Raw genomic sequence first — 21,950 nt, forward strand, 5'->3', positions numbered from 1 at the left:
TTTGGTTCATTTACTGCCTTGTTATAAAAAGTGTGGCTGTCACCGTCATGGAGAGAGATGTGTAGGGGAGGCACTTGGCGGCGATATGGCCTTGACTGTGTAAGTTCTTATTCTGTGTGTAATATAAAAGGAGAAAGATGACAGTACTGCCTCCTGCTGGTTTGTGCTGTCTGTGCTTCTCTTCACAGAGACACTCAGGGCCGTGCGTTGTATGGGACGCGAGTGTTCGCACTTTCCAATAACCAAATAAAAAGTCTCGACGTGTAGATGCTAGCATCCTGTTAGCAATTAGCTCAAATGTGTTATTTTTGAGGCTGATCTGTCTCCATATGTTTAAAGGCACGTTCGATACATAATACCATAATATTAATTTTACTTTGACTGATAAATCTCACACAAAGGAGGAATTTGTCAATCAAGAGTCTTTTAATTAAAATTGACATTCTTATAAGATTTGAAGGTTTTACCACGCGGGCTAATGGATTTTTTGAGTGTTACATCTCTAGACATTGCTAGACAAATTAGAGTGACATAGCTTCTTAAGACACATGAAAGCCTCATAGTTCTGAGGTTTTCAATATTTACAGTCACTTTTCATTTCTTGTGTTCTCTAGGCTTTCCTCCTTAGGACTGAAGTAAATCAAAGATCAGAGAGGCAGTTTAACTCTGAGGGCTTAAATTACATACAGGATCTGTCATCTCTTCCTCCCCGTTTGCTAAGTACTGTCTGACAGCTTCACGCTCAGAGAATGTGGCTATGACAGGTGGTTGTGTTTCACAAGAACAAGGTTTGCTCAGGTGTTTTAACTATGTGTGCAACTGGAAAACTACCAGTCACCATTTGCTATGAAACATAACGTCCACTAAAAGTATTTTATGTACTGCTTCAAAATGGGAAAAAAGTTACAAAGTTGCAAATTTAGAGCTGAAAAACATAATTTCAATCAGTGACCAGCCAATAGAGTACAACAGTGCCCATTCACTCTTTTAGTGGCCTTGCTTCTTGAAGTTTTGTAATTTTTTGATCTGGAAGAGATCCAATGAACCAAACCAGCCAGCTATGAGGTAAATCACAATATTACAAACTTTGATTTGAAGCAAAAAAGTAATTGAAAATCGTACAGCAGCTTAATGGCTTTATTAAGGGAAAGACCTTCATTCCCATGAAGCATTGAGCATGATATAATCAAAAATGCCAAATTTAAAACTATCGATTGAAAGATGTTGATTACATATATAAAGACTTTTTTTTTTTTTTTGCAAAATATATATTATAACCCCCACATTGTATTCCAGTCATTTTAAAAAACGTAGGTGCATAAGCTCAGATCATTTAGTCCTGCGACCAATCAGTTCCAAAAAGAAATACCTGTGCTAATTGAAAGAAAACAAGTTGACTAATAGATTAAATCCAAGATTTGGTGATCTAAAAAACAATGTGTTAGTTAAAAAAAAAATTAAAAAAATAAAATAAAATAATATAAAATAAAAAATAACGCAGCAGTTGGCAGGTGCTAAAGAGCTTTTTTGGCACCTCTGATTGGTGGAGTTTTTTGCAGAATGGGTATTGTAGTTTTTCACCAGTTATTTCACTGTTAAACATGATTATTTAAAAAAAAAAAAAAAGCGGACTGATGGCTTCAACAAAAGCATATACCATTGATTAAAAATCTCATATCTCACAGTAGGTCTGTCTTCAATGGTTTATTGTTAAAAATAACCTAACTTCTGAATTTTATAGCAGAAGGGGGTAGTGTTTGAGAAACCTGTAACCTAAAAATGACACAATTCAGCTTTAAATTTGGTTACTCAAAGAGAAAGTGCAAACTGATTTTCACCTGTGTTCTTCAGGTTCTGTCAGTAATAACTTATAGGCTGGAAGGCTTTGAGGTGCTTTGTAAACTGAGTGGTCTCTGGAGCATCTGTGTATCTGATTCCTTCCCTGTGGTAATGTAGTTTTACGGCTCTGGGAGTTTGCACAGAGAGGGCCACGTGTGCTGCTGGCTGCAGTCTTTTTACGCTCAGACAAAGGGGAAGAATACAGCCTGAAAAGCTCTCACTCTTTTGGCAGTAAGACGGTAATTTATAGTCCCAGTGTGAGAGCATCTTTGAGCTAGACTAATGACTTGATTAAAACACCAATCATTTCATGTTTCAATTAAAAGAATAGTTCACCTCAGTTCTCTCAGTTTACTCACCCTCATGTCTTTTGGATCCCATATGATTTTCATTTTTCTGTGGAATACAAACATAGATATTAATAGCAAAATTTTCCATACAGTGAAAGTGAACAGTGCTACTTTTTGAAGATTGACAAATCTCCCTATCCATTTTCATCTCCTTTTGTGTAAATCATTCAGGTTTAAAAAGAAAACATTCAGACCAAATAATGACAGAATTTTCATTTCTGAGTGAACTATCCCTTTCAAAGACAAAACATTTGGTTATGTCCGTATCAGAAGCATGAATATTTTTATATTTTTACTCTGACAAAACTATGTCACCTCATAATCCTGAAAGGCAGGAATTTAATGAGCTACAGTCAGCTATCAGATTTAGGCATGCCTTAGGAACAGCTCAGGCCTCCCAAGAGTGCCGTTTGACTGGTTTTGTGCAACTAAAGACATTATTTTTTGATTGAGACATAATAATGAGATGGTGCTAACGATTGTGTAACGTTTGCGATCTAGGAGGCCTGCGTTGTTATAGAGAGGAAATGTGTTACTGATGTTCAAATTCAGGTTATTTCACGCTTGGACTCCATGCACACGATAATCAGAAATGATACACATCCAGTTTGTGAGCACTCGGCTGAATAAAACAACAGCAGCAAAATAGCCAAAACCATGCTATACTGTTCCAATTTGTCTGGCTCTGTGAGCACCTAATTTATATGTTAATGGCTCCATCTTAAATGATAGCTTTGAATGCACAGAATCCCAAATCACTGTGAAATTGCACCACATACTTGGCATTCCCGTTCAGTTGCTGATGATAAGGTAGCTCTATATTTAAACTGGACTATTTAAATATGCAAACACATGGTCTGTATATTCATTTCCCCTTCCATTTACATGCAGTGTGGGCACCCAGATTTTTTCAGCTGCCTGGATATTTGCATTTGCACAAATTCTGTTTTGGCTTCTATATTCAAATCCCCTCTGTCATATACACTCAGGGTTTTTCTGAAGTGATGAACCATTTTTCTTAGTGTAAAGAACATTTGACCAATCTAAAGAACCCTTTTCCACTATATATAACCTTTAGTGCAATGGAAAAGTTCTGTAGATGTTAGAGGTTCTTCATGGAACCATCAATGCCAATAAAGAACCTTTATTTTTTAAAGGTGGGTCATGCAAACTACAGTACCTCTAAAAACACTTGATAGCTGCCAGACAGAGAAACCCCCCTCTGTCAGGCTCTTCACACTGATACCAAGGCGACTGGGGTTATATTTCATGCTTTCTCAGTTCAACAACGATGTGGCCCTTGCAGACAAAGCCGGCAGTTTTATGGTGGATCTTGAGGAAATGAGGGCCACAAATCTCCTCTGCCTGGTTGCCACAGAAGGAATGTGCTAACATGGAAAATGATGGATACCAGAGAAGAGAGAGTTCTGGCAGGACAGAACAATGGCTTGTCAAGTTTAAGATAAATTTCTCACTTTGAACTATTTTGTGGTGACTAGTTTGGAGAGTAACTCAAGGGGGAGAACTTCATCTGAAGTACTGAAGAATTGCTCTGTTGAGTCATTGCATGTGTTTGAGATAGTTGATGATAAAAGAAGAGAATGGTACTGACTCACGCATGAGGTTCCTTCTATATGTGTGCTCTCCACGCCTCTGATTTATGACAAGCATTGATGTATGCTCAACAGGCACATTGTTAAGCAGCATGTTTTGTCAAGGTCCTTCGCTGCAGTGAAATCTTTCTGAGTGATAAACGCTCTTGTGCTACAGAGCACCACTGAATCTGACAGAATGAATTTCCAGAGTGACAGGTCTGATGTATCCATTAACTCTAGAAGCTTCTAATTGCTTTACTATTTACTCACAGTTGGCCAAAGGTGTCAAAGCTGACAGCAAGCATCCTGTGATGAAGCTAATATCCAGAGAGTGGTGAGCATGACATGCTAATTTCAGGTTTTAAATGTCACATGATTACAATACATGTGAGTCAGTTTAATGGACCATTATAATAATAAATCTTACCACTGTGGTTTATCAATTCATAACGTTATAAACAATCTAACAAAACAATATTACACACAATAAAAATACATTATACATTAATAACATTAACGCAGTGATTATCATGAACTAACAGTTAGTAACTTTTACAGTATTTATTAATATAGGTAATGTTTATTTATAAATATACCTTTGTTCATTGTTGATTCATGTGCATTGATGATACATGAACAAATGTTGGATTTTATATTTTTAATTTATATGAACTAATAGTTATTTTATAATAATATTAAAATGTTACAATATATGTCTAATATTATATAAATTATAATATATGTACAATATATGTAACATTTTATGAAGTTCATTTTGTATGAACTTATATTAAAAAGAGATATTACATTTTATAATAATTTTTAATTTTACATTAACTAATAGTTAATTTTTATTAACTAATATGAAAATCTATTAGAATCTCTCACTCTAAAATTGCTGGGTTAAATACAACCCAGCACTGGGTTAAATAACTGTTTAACCCAACCTTCTTGGTAGTTTTATTCAACTCAACTATTGTTTAAAAATTACTATATGACTGGATTAAAATGAACCGAAAATAGGTTGTAAGTTAAAAATCAGACACATAATTACTAGAGGCATCAGCAATAATAAGATGAAAATGTATTAATAAGCAATTTAAAAAATGTTTGTTATTTAATTATTATTTATTCAACTTATTAATACATGTTCATTTATTGAACATATTAATAAATGTTAATCTATCTATCTATCTATCTATCTATACACACATACAGTCATAGTCTCTCAGTTAATAAGAGCTCATAAAAGCTGCATGCATAATACAATATACAGCAAAATACAAGTTTAGTATGGAACACTGCAGGACATGTGAATACACATGTGCAGTACTCAGAACAGTGACTGACCATTAATCAATTCTCTTCAGTCAAGCTGTCAGTTTATGACATGACAAATGCAAGACAAGACACAACTGGTTTTTAGCAATTACTCAACATCTTTTGATGGCCACGTTGCTGTGATCCTAGCGGACTGGTTTAACCTGGCTGTGGCATGTCCAGACAGGCACAGATTGGGTGCCTCATCCATCTGTAGTCATTCACCCTGAGGGTTTAGCCCTGATTGTTTGATGTGGCCTCTGCATTGTGTTGATAACCCATCTCTACCTGAACGCCTCGACCTAACCTCGTCTTTTACAGCTCCGGCTCGCTCATGCTAATCCTATTTGTATTGCTCAGTGCAGACTTTGCATCCTGGTTGCTACACCAAAAGCACGTTTGCCTTCAAAGTAGGGCTGCACAATTAATCAAATTTCTAATCGCGATTACAATTATGGATGCCACAATTACGTAATCGTTCAAAGCGGCAATTAATCGTTCAAAGTGCACTTATGTTATTCTGCGTGCTTAAGATGTGTTTTTTTTCTTTCTACATGTTATCTTAAGGGTTTTTCCCATTATTTTAATTTTAGTTTTAGTATAACATTATAATACCATTCATATTTTTTATTTTTTTATAATTTAACGAAGAAACCAACCCGATGTATAGTTGACATTTGAGGCTTTATACTATAGAAAAGCACTAAAAGTTTTTCAGTTAGAGTGTTTTCAGCTCGTTTATTCTCATATAAAAATACGGCATGCAGTTGCATCAAACAATGGTATAAACATCATTCAATGTAAATTGTGATAATCGTAATGACAATTATGATTTTTGTCATAATCGTGCAGCCCTACTTCGAAGAGTGTAACTCAATTTGGTGTCTGATTTTGAGAGGGTTTTGCGGGCAGGATACTCAGATGATGATGGCACTGGATGTTCAGTTAGCTACAGAGCTGTGTGGTGAGGAGGTCTCTAATGCAGACTAGAGAGCAAATCGAGTGGAATAATGTGTAGTGTGTTGTGTTAGCCAGTGAAATAATGAGAGGAGAGGAGAGAGAGAAAGGGAGAACGACAAAGAGAGGACGAGTCTCCCTTTCAAGGTAATGGAGAATGGAGTCTATTAAGCTTTTATATGTCCTTGAAAGATTCAACGTCTAATGGAAGGTTAAGTGGGATCAAACATATTCCACAAATGTATTCTGATGACTTCAATATCTAGAACTATAATAGAAAATCTCACTGTATGAAGTCTCTTTCTCTCTTTTTCTCTTAAAGGGGTCATATGATGCGATTTCAAGTTTTCCTTTCTCTTTGGAGTGTTACAAGCTGCCCAAACAAACACAAATAACTCACAATTTTAGGCCCGTTTGAACGTGTTAGACACATTACAGCAGGTGTACTGCACTATAGAAGAAGATCTCTCCCATTTGGTTCAGTGGCCTGTCTGTTGGTCTAGCTGTTCCTTGGCTGAGTAAAGGAAGTGGGGCCGGGTCTATTTTGATCAACAATTGTCCTCCCAGCCCCCAAGAAGAAAACCCCAGGTCATTTCCCCTGGCAGCAGCCTTTGATGTGTGTTTGTTTAATGACATTATTGGGTCCCAGTCATCTGTGATGGGAGGAGTTCTGGTCCAGAGAACAGTCAGAGTTTGGATTCTCCTAGCTGCCAGTTGTATCCTGTCACAAGTTGTGGTGGAAGCTGTCAGACTATCTGAGTGAGTACAGTGCAACTCATTTGGTTTTGGCTTGTGAACTGTTTTTACAAAATTTTGAAGTTTGACTTTAGATGCTAGTAGCAGTAAATTTGAGGCTTTCATGATTTTAAGATCTGTTTAAACATGCTTTTCAAAACTGAATGTTTAATGTCCACAGAAATTTCAGAAATAATATTCCAAAACTTATTGAAAATGTGAGCATAAACTTGTATATACAGTGGTGGCCAAAATTATTAGAACACTAGTATTTTCACCAGCTAAAAAATGGTTTTAGGTCAGTTATTTTTATTGCTGCAGTGTGTCAGTAGGAAATATCAGTTTACATTTCCAAGCATTCGTTTTGCCATTAACTGTAATAATCCAGTGAGATTTCTGTTTGCACAAGGAGTCTGACAACAGCCAGTGCTCCACACACTGTGGCAACGTCTCCAAGATGCTTCAAGAAACCTACCTGCAAAGCTTCCTGAAAAACTATGTGCAAGTGCACCGAGGGCAAAAGCTGCTTTAAAAGCAAAGGATGGTCACACCAAATGTTGATTTAATTTAGTTAATAGAAGTTAATTGATAAAGAAAATCTATCTGACAGCATCCTCATTTTACAGCATTTTTACACAAGTGCCTAAAACTTTTAACATAGCAAAAGATAGAAATTACTGACTCAAAACCATTTTTTTAGCTGGTGAAAATACTAGTGTTCTAATAATTTTTGCCACCACTGTGTGTGTGTGTGTGTATACAGTATATATATATATATATATATATATATATACAGTAGGGACATTGTAAAGACATTTATGTCCTTGAAAAGTTTTAACTGCAGGTGGTTCATTAATTCATAAATGTGGTTATTTTTAGAACAAACTAAAAAAATAACAATAATTTTAAAACCAGTTAGCACTGAAAGAATGTACACTCTCAGAAAAAAGGTCCAAAAGCTGTCAATGGGGTGGTACTTTTTTTTTAAAGCTACACTTTTGTACCTTATTTACCCCTAAAGGGTTTATATTAGTACCAAAAGTTTAAATATTAGTACCTAAATGGAACATATTAGTATCTTTTGAAAGCGTACTGCCCCAGTGACAGCTTTTGTACCATTTTTTTCTAAAAGTGTACTGCAAGCATGTTTTGTTTGTAACTTTGAGAGAACCTTAGAACAATCTCTCTGTCATTCCAAGTGCACATTTTTTGGCATACTATGTGTTTGACTGCCTCTAAATAACAAAAATCACCATTTCAAGTGTGACGTTATCTAATGCATTCCAAAGACACAAAAGCAGTTTTACCTGAGTTGAAATCAAAGCATTAATCACGCTTTCGGCACGTTATAGAGCCTGTTGATGCATCTCTTATGGTCTATGAGATCCCCAGATGGATCAAAGCCTCGGGCTGCCTCTGGTGCTGTTGTCATGACTGCGTTATGTTGTTCCAGCTGATCAGTCTTCACATTTGTTCAGAGCTACTGGAGCTGGCGTGGGCATGTGGATCATAAATGAGGCCTGCAATTGTGAGAAGTGTTACAGTTAGGCAGCAAAGAACCACAAAACGTCCAACAAACGGTGTAGCTGTCACTTTCAATGAGAATTACAAATAAGAGGATTTAGTGGTGAAAAGGACCTGTCTGCATGGATTAAATTATGATCCTGTCAGATGGGACTCAGTGTGAGAGTGACATGGATTTTAATGCACAGCAAACCACTAAAGTACATTGGAAACAGGTGAAAAGTCTGTGATTGGTTCAATGCTGATCTCCCCTCAGGGTAGCAGAGAGCTTGGTTATTTGCAGGTAACCTGAATGAATCTGTTTGCAGCTTTGGAAGTAGCTTGTGAAATTGCTTGTGGGTTTAATTATCATGCTCAATTTCCCTACGTTTAAATTTAAATTACCTTTGCCATCCGCTCACTTAAAGATATCTGTAAAACCACTAATTGAATAATACTGAATATCCAGCTTCCACACTCTAAAAAATGCTGGGTTAAATACTACCCAGTGCTGGGTAAAATAGGGACAAACCCAGCAATTGGGTTGTTTTGACCCAGCATTTTTTAGAGTGCATACTGTACATTACAACATGCCTCAGTTCACCTGATTTATCCGGAAGGATAAAAGGAGGAGTGACGACAAGACGAGAGAGGACCAGGCCTGGATTTTATCCAATGTAACAAAGTTCGTAGTCATGGGAAGAAGGAGGCGGGAACAGGAGAACACTTAAACATAATTTAATAACAAAATAAACACAAAACTGAAAATTGAGGAGAGACAGAGACGAGAGAGGGAAGAGAGGAGAAAAAAAAATTCCTGTTCCGGTTCCCAGACACACTGTCGCTCAGCCCTCCACCAGCTGGGTAAACTCTTTCGCTGGATAGCCTTCGGTGGGTGGCTGGCCCGACGGCTGGTCGTCGCAGTCTACTTTTATTAGATTCTACAATTTGGACGTCCCTGCCCTGCAGGCTTCTTATCCGCTTAATATTTACTTATGTCAAGCAGACCTCAGAATGTTCTCGGGTCTCTTTGTGGATCAGGCTTATGGAGCCCTCGCTGAGTGTTCCTGGGCTGGGCTCGCGGAGCAGGCTTAGTTCTGCATCTGCTTATAGCACGGCGCTACTGGATGAGTTCCCCATACAGTCGTCAATGACAACGCAACGGGAGTTGCTTTTCGATAGGGAACGCTCTGGTTACTCACGTAACCTTGGTTCCCTGAGATAAGGCAACGAGCGTTGCGTAACTGGCCATGCTATAGCTGCACGCGAATCGATGGCTATCGCTTCAGTCGTTGATTCTGATGAAATGGTGCACCGGGCCGACTTATAGCAGTCGGCTCTGCTCCCTCTGGCGGGCTCAAGCTCCATTGGTTTGTGCATCTACACAAATGTTAACAAATCAGGCTTCAGTAACAGAGTAAACAGGAGTTTCCCCATACAGTCGTCAATGATGACGCAATGCTCATTCCCTTATCTCAGGGAACCGAGGTTATGTGAGTAACCGGAGCTTTATCGTTCTTGATGAGAACTGTGGCCTGTTGCACGAAGCGAGATGAACAAACTTAGAGTTTCAAAGTAGGTTTAGAGTTGAAAAAAACTAACAAATCCAACCTGATTTAGATCAGGATCAACAGGCTCACAAAGCTCAATGTAAACGTTCTCTGTCAACTGTTTGAACCAGAGTTTGTGATTAACTCTGGAGCACTTGCACCTGAAAGTGTGACGTGTGCAGCAAGCAGCCGAACACACGGAATTTGGAGAGCATCAGAAAAGTGTCAGTTGGATTCACTTCTCGCGAGAGTCAGCGCAATTCACTTTTCTGCTGAAGATTAAGAGATGTTGTTATTAAAAATACATTTAAATGCATTTTCAAGGCAGGAATAAACATTTCTACTGCAGCAAAAGTTTGAGAAGGCAGCAGAAAGAAAATATATGACTGCAAAGGAATCAACTGAATATAATTATTTATAGTTTCACACAGAGCTCAAGAGGAAAACATATAAGTTTAGTAATTTTAAAAGTTGGATATATTAAAGCTTATCTATATGTATCTATATTTTTTTTATTTAATTTAAATGCAAAGCTTAAAATTAATTGCCGCGTCATATAATAATTATTTGAATATATTATATGAATTATAAACAATTATAATTAATATAATAATATAATAAATAAGTAGCCACAAAAGTCGGGCAATTTTGTCTCTAAAATTCTAACTGCTTTAATTTGGAGCTAGAGATACAGGGGAGTGGCTTCACTGCATCAGATATATGTCACTTTGCTCACAGCTGATTGGTCCAGTTTGGGTTTGCAATCTCTAACCCAGAATAAAACCTGCTCCAGAGCAGGGTAAGTTACCATGGTGATGAAACCCGCTCAAAAAACCAACCCATCTTCTTGAGCCCGAAAACTCAAGAGTTTGCTCAAACTAAACTCAAACTTACCTGGGTAAAAACCATAGACTGTATAAAAAAGGCAAAAACTGAAACCGGCTTCATGCTACAGGCCACTGCTACCTCCACACACTCGGTTAGTAACAAAAGTGACAACCGCATATATAACCGAATTGACTCACAACTGCAGTTTCTGTAAACCTGTGCTGTAAACACAACGGCACCGAACAACTTACCTGTCATGTCATAAAATGCGAGCATCTCCGCTGCACGCACGTTTTGCATTGAGTGTTGTGCTGCATTTCGTGGTTACAGTAACTCACACAGTCGGAAATATAAACTGTATCATCCGTAGGTTTTAGATCAAGTCACTGTCCTTGGCTGCTCCCATCAGTATTGTCGTCCAAATGCTGCACTTATAATTTAATAAAATGCACTGAAAGCAGTTAATTAAGATTTGACAAATGAAATCGCGGCGGCGGCATCATATTTACTTTAAGCACGTTGTTATGGTTACATATTTTATTTGCAGCTTTCATGAGAATCGAAAATAGGAGTCACACCAGTTCGTTCATACAGTAGTGGCTGGAATATAAATTGGACAGTTTGAGAGTCACACCCATTGGCGTAATTTTGTCTTAAAAATGGTGGTGACATTATGGGGTACTTCTTATTAGAACATCTGCTTTAAATATTCATGATAAAACCTAAAATTATAAATTATTGTAACTCCATATATAATATTCAAGTGCTTTTATGAGCAGCAGCAACAAAATTGACTTGGTGGGGATGTGTCCCACCCGTCCTACCCGCAAATTATGATCACACCAGCTATTGAATACGGTTGTCAATCTCAAACATTCACTGAACAGAGACCACAGTGAAACTCCGTCCAGCAAAAGAGTGATCTGTGTACAGTAGCCCTATGTGTAAGTTGTACAACCCTAAAATATAAGATGCTGTCAAGTTCCGAACCTTTTCACAATGACATGTCCTAGCTACTCCCTGTCAGCAGTGTAAAAAAAGGCTTCCAATGATAGACATGTTGCTGTTCTGTCTTTCTCAGCTGGAGGGGAGTGTGAAGGATTGACAGTAAACGTGGATCCGGCACAGGCAGGCGGAGGCCCCCCATGGAGAAGGAGCAGGGAAGCGTGGCCTCTAGTGCCAATGGCACCATCCCCAGCACCACCTCAGCCTCCACCGGCATCAACACTACAACAAACTCCTCCAGCAGACAGCAGGCTGTGCCTCAGATATCAGTATATGGAGGAATCACAGACAGACAGACTGTTCAGGTAGAAATAAACCTCAGTCACAGTCAATCCTTCACTGTGCCCCTAAAATTGCATTATCCTCTGGCACCATCTACAGGCCATGTGCTGCAAGTACTTTTAATATTCATCAGTGTGAGGGTCTCATTCATCATTAATGTGGTGTTCTTTTTTTAGTCATGTGTAATTAGGTTTGTTGTTTTATTTAGTAACACATTCTTTTTAAATAAATTTTATTGCCATAAAATAGATCCTTAACTATCCTGAATGATAGTCCAGAACTCCTCTATGATTCAGAGTTAGTCGACAGCTGACCAGCAGTGATTAGCTGCACAGAACAGGATCTCTGAATTTGAATGGTAGTATGCGGTAACACTGAGCACATGGTCAGTAAGGATCGCTACACAAACGTTAACAAATCAGGCTTCAGTAACAGAGTAAACAGGAGTTTCCCCATACAGTCGTCAATGATGACGCAATGCTCATTCCCTTATCTCAGGGAACCGAGGTTATGTGAGTAACCGGAGCTTTATCGTTCTTGATGAGAACTGTGGCCTGTTGCACGAAGCGAGATGAACAAACTTAGAGTTTCAAAGTAGGTTTAGAGTTGAAAAAAACTAACAAATCCAACCTGATTTAGATCAGGATCAACAGGCTCACAAAGCTCAATGTAAACGTTCTCTGTCAACTGTTTGAACCAGAGTTTGTGATTAACTCTGGAGCACTTGCACCTGAAAGTGTGACGTGTGCAGCAAGCAGCCGAACACACGGAATTTGGAGAGCATCAGAAAAGTGTCAGTTGGATTCACTTCTCGCGAGAGTCAGCGCAATTCACTTTTCTGCTGAAGATTAAGAGATGTTGTTATTAAAAATACATTTAAATGCATTTTCAAGGCAGGAATAAACATTTCTACTGCAGCAAAAGTTTGAGAAGGCAGCAGAAAGAAAATATATGACTGCAAAGGAATCAACTGAATATAATTATTTATAGTTTCACACAGAGCTCAAGAGGAAAACATATAAGTTTAGTAATTTTAAAAGTTGGATATATTAAAGCTTATCTATATGTATCTATATTTTTTTTATTTAATTTAAATGCAAAGCTTAAAATTAATTGCCGCGTCATATAATAATTATTTGAATATATTATATGAATTATAAACAATTATAATTAATATAATAATATAATAAATAAGTAGCCACAAAAGTCGGGCAATTTTGTCTCTAAAATTCTAACTGCTTTAATTTGGAGCTAGAGATACAGGGGAGTGGCTTCACTGCATCAGATATATGTCACTTTGCTCACAGCTGATTGGTCCAGTTTGGGTTTGCAATCTCTAACCCAGAATAAAACCTGCTCCAGAGCAGGGTAAGTTACCATGGTGATGAAACCCGCTCAAAAAACCAACCCATCTTCTTGAGCCCGAAAACTCAAGAGTTTGCTCAAACTAAACTCAAACTTACCTGGGTAAAAACCATAGACTGTATAAAAAAGGCAAAAACTGAAACCGGCTTCATGCTACAGGCCACTGCTACCTCCACACACTCGGTTAGTAACAAAAGTGACAACCGCATATATAACCGAATTGACTCACAACTGCAGTTTCTGTAAACCTGTGCTGTAAACACAACGGCACCGAACAACTTACCTGTCATGTCATAAAATGCGAGCATCTCCGCTGCACGCACGTTTTGCATTGAGTGTTGTGCTGCATTTCGTGGTTACAGTAACTCACACAGTCGGAAATATAAACTGTATCATCCGTAGGTTTTAGATCAAGTCACTGTCCTTGGCTGCTCCCATCAGTATTGTCGTCCAAATGCTGCACTTATAATTTAATAAAATGCACTGAAAGCAGTTAATTAAGATTTGACAAATGAAATCGCGGCGGCGGCATCATATTTACTTTAAGCACGTTGTTATGGTTACATATTTTATTTGCAGCTTTCATGAGAATCGAAAATAGGAGTCACACCAGTTCGTTCATACAGTAGTGGCTGGAATATAAATTGGACAGTTTGAGAGTCACACCCATTGGCGTAATTTTGTCTTAAAAATGGTGGTGACATTATGGGGTACTTCTTATTAGAACATCTGCTTTAAATATTCATGATAAAACCTAAAATTATAAATTATTGTAACTCCATATATAATATTCAAGTGCTTTTATGAGCAGCAGCAACAAAATTGACTTGGTGGGGATGTGTCCCACCCGTCCTACCCGCAAATTATGATCACACCAGCTATTGAATACGGTTGTCAATCTCAAACATTCACTGAACAGAGACCACAGTGAAACTCCGTCCAGCAAAAGAGTGATCTGTGTACAGTAGCCCTATGTGTAAGTTGTACAACCCTAAAATATAAGATGCTGTCAAGTTCCGAACCTTTTCACAATGACATGTCCTAGCTACTCCCTGTCAGCAGTGTAAAAAAAGGCTTCCAATGATAGACATGTTGCTGTTCTGTCTTTCTCAGCTGGAGGGGAGTGTGAAGGATTGACAGTAAACGTGGATCCGGCACAGGCAGGCGGAGGCCCCCCATGGAGAAGGAGCAGGGAAGCGTGGCCTCTAGTGCCAATGGCACCATCCCCAGCACCACCTCAGCCTCCACCGGCATCAACACTACAACAAACTCCTCCAGCAGACAGCAGGCTGTGCCTCAGATATCAGTATATGGAGGAATCACAGACAGACAGACTGTTCAGGTAGAAATAAACCTCAGTCACAGTCAATCCTTCACTGTGCCCCTAAAATTGCATTATCCTCTGGCACCATCTACAGGCCATGTGCTGCAAGTACTTTTAATATTCATCAGTGTGAGGGTCTCATTCATCATTAATGTGGTGTTCTTTTTTTAGTCATGTGTAATTAGGTTTGTTGTTTTATTTAGTAACACATTCTTTTTAAATAAATTTTATTGCCATAAAATAGATCCTTAACTATCCTGAATGATAGTCCAGAACTCCTCTATGATTCAGAGTTAGTCGACAGCTGACCAGCAGTGATTAGCTGCACAGAACAGGATCTCTGAATTTGAATGGTAGTATGCGGTAACACTGAGCACATGGTCAGTAAGGATCCAGCTGGATTTATTCAAGAGAGCTCAACATTTGGCAGTTCACAGGGTAAAATCGGTTTTCTTTTGGCAGTATATGTACATTGTTAAACATGTTGATATTATATAAGAGACTGTGAGACACATAATCTTGCTTCTTAATAAGAATGTGAATGTTTTGAGTTGACCATTTTCTTTTGTAGATTTGCTTTAAGGATATCTATCCTTATCTGACTTAAGGAACAATCATTTTTATTATGTATTTTAGTGTTTATTTCCTTATTTCCTCAGTCAAATTAAGCTCATCCCTTTAAATACATTGCAGAAATTAAAATAGTTATATATTATGTAATATTCATATTTTTATTTGATCAAATTTGTTTAAAATATTACTATTATAAAATTATTAAGGTAACACGTCGGTAGCAATAAATTTCCCCTTTTTAACATTAGTAAATGCATTAGCTAACATGAACTAACAATGAGCAATACATTTTTACAGTATTTCTTAATCTTTATTCATGTTAGTTCATGCAAAAATAGTTCATGTTGGTTCACAGTGCATTAACTAATGGTAACAGATACAACTTTTGATTATAGATATGTTTTAGTAAAAGCTGAAATTAAGATGAACTAAGATTAATAAACGCTGTAGAAGTATAGTTCATTGTTAGTTGATGTTAAACAATGCAGTTAACTAATGTTAACAAATGAGGTCTTATTGTAAAATGTTTCCATAATTATTAAAATAATAAATATATTAAAATAATATTAATTAAGGATGAGATATGAACACATATACAAGTGGAAAACAAGACAAAATACTGATTTAGAAAATGATTTGTCGCAGCGCAAAAACAATTACCTGTTACCAAGTTTCGATTATTTGTTTATTAAACACTTTTATCCAAATGACTAACTAATTTAAGTGATAGCTCAAACAGAGAGAGAGAAAAAAATAAAAGCAGTGGTTTTCATTTTCATAACACACACAAAAAGATATCCAGTGGTTGACAGTCCAGTGATTGCCCTGAGGACAGTGTGTACAGATCGTGTTAGGTGGGATACTTTAGCAGTGAAGAGAATGTAGTCATGCCATATCAGTGCACCCAGTGACCCTCTGTGTTTACAAAGAAATCACTCTGGTCTTCTTTCTGCATTGAACATTATGTGCTGGATACACATTATACAACACAAAATGTTTTTCTTTACGCTTCTGTGTGAAACACACCATGAATAATATATCCCCTAAAGGACTTAGTAGCCTAGGGGCAGAACAATATTCACATGTTCATTTAATAATCCCATCCCATCTCATCTTACTCAGGTCATCCAGCAGGCCTTGAACAGGCAGCCCAGCACAGCGGCAGCTCACTATCTACAGCAGATGTATGCAGCTCAACAACAACACCTCATGCTACAGACCGCAGCACTACAGCAACAGCACCTGAGCCTGGCTGCAGTGCAGCAGGTGGGCATACACCTCATAGACATATACCGTGGGATCCGGAAGCCATTGAAAATAGTTTGCTTTTAGTTTGCCTAGTCTACTTGAGCTGCATGAACTCCACACGTTTGTGTAAAACCTGATCGTCATGTTCTCCAGCATGATTTGAGAATGATGCTCTTTGATCTTGAGCTTCAGGAGAAGAACATCTGACCATCTGCACAATAAATTCATGTCACAAATTTGATCAATGATTTAGAAATAGGCCTGTATCTTAAATGTTACTTTAAAAAAATGTATGCCATAACATTTCTTTTTCATATATTTTTCAAACTCATAAATCTTCAAATTTTGAATCAGACTTTTGGACTCCACTGTACAGCAACATAAGCATCCATTAAATGCTTGCTAAAACTTATTGGCGATGTGTAACGCATGCTGGTATTTCTTTTACTCAAAATGATTCTCTGATCTAACAAATTAATTCTTGTTCTAATATTTGATCAGCTCAGACAAGATTTTTCTTGTTTGCCTCTCCTTAAGGTGTTTCATTCGTTAAGATGAAAGAAATAGTTTGTTCAGTGATTACTCAACATGCACAATCATGCTCTTATTCAGGTAGTGCTTTACTGTATGTGAAGATAGTGAGGTAGTGATTAAAATACAATACTGTGTGATGATAAAAGCATAAGGTCACATAAGGTCTAATGAAAATCACTCAGGGCTCTTTATGAATTGTGCAGTCAGTAACTCATGTACAGGGTCAATAATAGGCAGAAATAAAGTGCTAAAGTCAGCTAAGCCATAGCTAAGCATGTGATTGAGTCATTTAATCATTTTTATATTTTTAACCAGCTTTTGAAATTTTGATAATATCATACACATTTCATTAAATGTTTAAGAAGACACAAACCAATTATTACAACAAAACATCACAGAATTCATCAAATCTAATGTCAGTATTGAGGATTGTGCTGTTATTTTCACACCAAAATCATGTGAGTTCTTGGATGATGATAATGTCATTAAGAAACTAGTTAAAGGAATATTGCATAAGGATGGAAAGTGAGATTGGGAGCAAAAATTATTACCAATCTGAACAATATTTCAAAGAAAGCATGTTTTGGTTAAAACATTTTGATTAGCGAAATGAAAAAAATAAGAAACATCTTTTATATTTCCCAATAAATTGCCAGTTATTCTTGTTAGTTATTTAGAAATGCATATGGTTAAAATGGCAATATTCAATCAAATCAAAACTAGTGAAATTATTTAAAAATCACTTCTATATTCAATTTATATATATATATTCATATTGAATATAGAAATTACATATAATTTTTTATATGTAAAAAAAGTTTGTGTTTGATTCAATATTTGATGGACACGTGAAAATGTACGGCTGAATATTAAAAATGGCTTAATACCTACACTAAAAAATTAGGTGGCGAGACAGTTTTGATTCAGAAATTGCTAGTAAATTTCACAAATAATAACAAAGAAATGGCAAGTAAAACATTGAATTAAACATAAAAATGTTGAAGTGGAAAAACGTAAATAGTATTTTCTGGTAAAACATAATTTGTTTGAAAGCAATTAACTAATAATGACCCTTTTTATATTTATAGAGATTAAAAATATTTTGGTTCACAAAATGGAAATAACTTTGGTGGAGTAAAGCAGAGTTGAATGTACTGTGTGGTTGTAGTGTTGAGTGGCAGGCTGTTCACACTGTGCTGTGGGAATGAGGGATCTGTTTCCTGCCTCTCTCTCTCTCTTTCCTTCTCTATGCTCTGTGCTGTTGTTATTGATTAATGAGTGCTGGGTTTGACTTGTGACCTCTCTCTGTGTCTTTCCTTCTTTTACCATCTCTCTCTTTCTCTCTGGCATTCATTCATTCCCCATAGGCTAGTCTAATGGCAGGAAGGCAAAGCTGTAGTCATAATGGCACTACATCCCAGCAGACTGTGGCCTCCCAAACCACTGTAAGTATTATTAAACCTGACATTGATATCTCTCTCAACAAGTCTCCAGTGCTACAGAAAAAAATGGTAGTGGGTATTACTTACAGTCAACCGCTTTTTTACCTGGCAGGTTCCTTAATGCTTGGCAGATTGTGATAATTCGTAATGTTTTGGTTGAGATTGTGATTAATTATTTTGACTACACAGCTTTCAGAAGATAAAAGTATATGTTGTTAAGATTTTTCCTTGTTGAAACAGATAAACCTTGCCACATCCCCAGCGGCAGCTCATTTGATCAGTCGAGCCCAGAGTGGGAGCTCTGTTCCAGTCTGCATCGCCCAACAGGCCGTGCTGCTGGGAAACTCCTCCACACCCACACTCACCGCCAGCCAGGCACAGATGTATTTACGAGCTCAGATGGTAAATCCTCTTACACACACCCAACCACATGTACAAATGTGCAGTCTAAATAAAGACATACCACTGTTTTTTACATAATTCTTTTCTTTTACCCATTTTATTTCATTTTAATTTATTATTTTTGCACCAGTATGATGCAATTTCCTGGAGGATGGTGTCGTTAAGAAACTAGTGATAGGAATATTGAAAAAGGATGTTAAATGATAATGAGAACATTGCAAATATCTATAAAACAATAAAAAATGTGTAACTATTACTACTATTAATAATGTTAATTATTATTACTACTACTACTACTACTACTACTACCACATATTATTGTTGACAGTATTTCCAAATGAATTAAAACTGGTTTTGTTGAAAATATTTTGATTAAAAAATTGGAAAAAAGAAGAGACATTCTTATTATAATGACCAGAGATTAACCATTTTATTTTATTGTATTTTTTTCCCACCAATACGATGCCATTTCCTGGACGATGATATCATTAAGAAACTAGTGACAGGAATATTGTAAAAGGATGTTAAATTATATAGAGAACATTGTGAATATCTATAAAACTAGGCCGTGCTGGAAACTCCTCCACACCCACACTCACCGCCAGCCAGGCACAGATGTATTTACGAGCTCAGATGGTAAATCCTCTTACACACACCCAACCACATGTACAAATGTGCAGTCTAAATAAAGACATACCACTGTTTTTTACATAATTCTTATTAAAATGACCACAGATAAAGCATAACCCATTTTATTTCATTTTAATTTATTATTTTTGCACCAGTATGATGCAATTTCCTGGAGGATGGTGTCGTTAAGAAACTAGTGATAGGAATATTGAAAAAGGATGTTAAATGATAATGAGAACATTGCAAATATCTATAAAACAATAAAAAATGTGTAACTATTACTACTATTAATAATGTTAATTATTATTACTACTACTACTACTACTACTACTACCACATATTATTGTTGACAGTATTTCCAAATGAATTAAAACTGGTTTTGTTGAAAATATTTTGATTAAAAAATTGGAAAAAAGAAGAGACATTCTTATTATAATGACCAGAGATTAACCATTTTATTTTATTGTATTTTTTTCCCACCAATACGATGCCATTTCCTGGACGATGATATCATTAAGAAACTAGTGACAGGAATATTGTAAAAGGATGTTAAATTATATAGAGAACATTGTGAATATCTATAAAACTATAAAATTACTAATTATTTCTACTGTTAATAATATTCATTATTGTTGCTACTAATTACTATTAACAATATTTCCAAAAGACTTAAAACTTGTTTTGTTTAAAATATTTTGATTAGAGAAATGGTAAAAAAAAGAAAAGAAAAGAAGACGAAGAGGAAGAGACACTGGTAATATTTTAACAAATTGCCAGAATTTCAATTCAATCACAAACCAAAAGTGCTGAAATTATTTAAAATTCACCTGTACATTCATTTAATCATGATATTGTGACATTTCATACAGTTTCCCTCTTTAAAAAGTTTATATTTTACTCAATTTATAAAATAAGAATGTCCCTAAATGTGCCTAAAAGGAGGTTTTGTCATGTTTAGCTAACTTCTGTTTGCAAATTTGGCATTAAAGTATAGCAAGTAAATCCATACACCCCGTGTGTAATTGTGGAGTGGTCGTATTTTAAATCCTATATATAAATGGATAATTTTGGTCCCCCCCAATGGCTGCGCTCACTGTAGCGTGGGTTATGCCAAGTCAAACGCAATGCTACTAGACAGTCTTCTCCAAGATTTCCTCATGAATAAATAGTAATTTTCTTGCAAATGGAAAAAATAATTGGCAGCTGACTTCATTTTACAGTGGCCTGCTTATACTTTTTTTCCTGGATTGTCTGTGTGTGTGTGTGTGTGTGTGTGTGTGTACTGTGTAGTATTCATACTTGCCATCTTACAACATCTTTTTCATTTGGCCTTGGATAGTAAACGTGGCACAGCTGCAGCTCTTCAATAAGGATGCTAACGAAAATGTTTTCACTGGCACATCAACTCTATTTTTTCAAATACGTTTTTTGGCTAGGAACTGATTAAATGAGTTGTTTGAGATCTGCCAGAATTTGAAATGCAGTCCTTTCAGCACTGTAACAGCTGAAATGGCTCAAGTGCTCTCTCTGATGTCAAATCTGATAGCCTGGGTTTGTTATATAAATGTGACTCATACATTCGGATGAAGCAGCCATTTTTCGTGTGATTTCCAGGCACAGCAAACCAATCTTGTGCAAGTAGCAAGGAGCCTAGGACGAGCTGTTCCTTTGTCCCCTCAGCTTATCTTCACCCCAACTGCCTCAGTCACCGCAGTTCAGCCGGAGACCTCTGCTCTGTCAATCAACATGCCGCCCACCAGCAGACAGGTAACCCTAACATACACCAGCCTGACTTACATCTATACCAATATGTGCTGTTTTTTGAATGCCACACCAAAGTCACTTCTGTCTTTCTCCGCTCAGGTGCAGAACTTGGCTCTTCGTGGCCAGCAGGGGGCGCTGACTTCCTTCCTCTCTCAGTCTCAATTACAGAGCCTGAGTGTGAAACAGTGCCCCGGGACATCAGCGCAGCTCTCTGTGACTAGCCAACCAGTGGCCCGACTCAAGAGTCCTGGAGCGGAGCTGAACTCTCAGGGAGCTGCTGCAAAGAGCAGTCCTGCAGAAACGTCCTCAGAGACTGTGGGAAAAAACAACAAAACCAGTGACCTCACAACAAGGGAGCTTAACGTGTGTCCCAATGTGACCTCAGTGGCGGGCCATCCTCTCATCAGCACAGGTAAGCCATCACAGTCCGGATGCTGTCTTCACATGCAGATCCAGTGAAAGTGTAGCGTCTCAATTGTCTTACTAATGGAGGAGTGAAAGCAAAAAGAAAAGCTCAAGTGCGAGGGCCATCTGGCCTTGAGCATTAAACAGGGTGTCGGGTTGCTGTGGCAGAGGACTTGAGGAGCACACTGGGCGGCAGTGTTTCACGATAACACACCTGCTATGTGTGTATTTGTGGCTGGGGGGATTCTCTATTTGTTTGCGCTGAAAGGATATCCTTTAACACTGAGACAGATGCACAA

General features: G+C 37.2%; 1 protein-coding gene across 3 annotated transcripts in view; it reads left to right on the forward strand.

The window, feature by feature from the left end:
- LOC107737567 (polyhomeotic-like protein 2) overlaps positions 1–21,950 on the forward strand; it is a 61,263-nt gene that overhangs the window by 7,291 nt on the left and 32,022 nt on the right. For 2 of the 3 annotated variants that reach the window (XM_016549098.1, XM_016549099.1), the window contains exons 1-2: positions 14,448–14,671; positions 16,349–16,492. In XM_016549098.1, coding sequence (XP_016404584.1) covers positions 14,507–14,671; positions 16,349–16,492 — 309 coding nt within the window. In that variant the 5' untranslated portion in view covers positions 14,448–14,506. Of the gene's footprint in view, positions 1–11,758; positions 11,988–14,447; positions 14,672–16,348; positions 16,493–21,950 lie in introns of those variants that run through there. The other variant, XM_016549097.1, reaches the window with a different exon arrangement.

The sequence above is a fragment of the Sinocyclocheilus rhinocerous genome, unplaced genomic scaffold, assembly GCF_001515625.1.
Source record: "Sinocyclocheilus rhinocerous isolate Xijiao unplaced genomic scaffold, SAMN03320098_v1.1 scaffold72, whole genome shotgun sequence".
Taxonomy (NCBI): Eukaryota; Metazoa; Chordata; class Actinopteri; order Cypriniformes; family Cyprinidae; genus Sinocyclocheilus; species Sinocyclocheilus rhinocerous.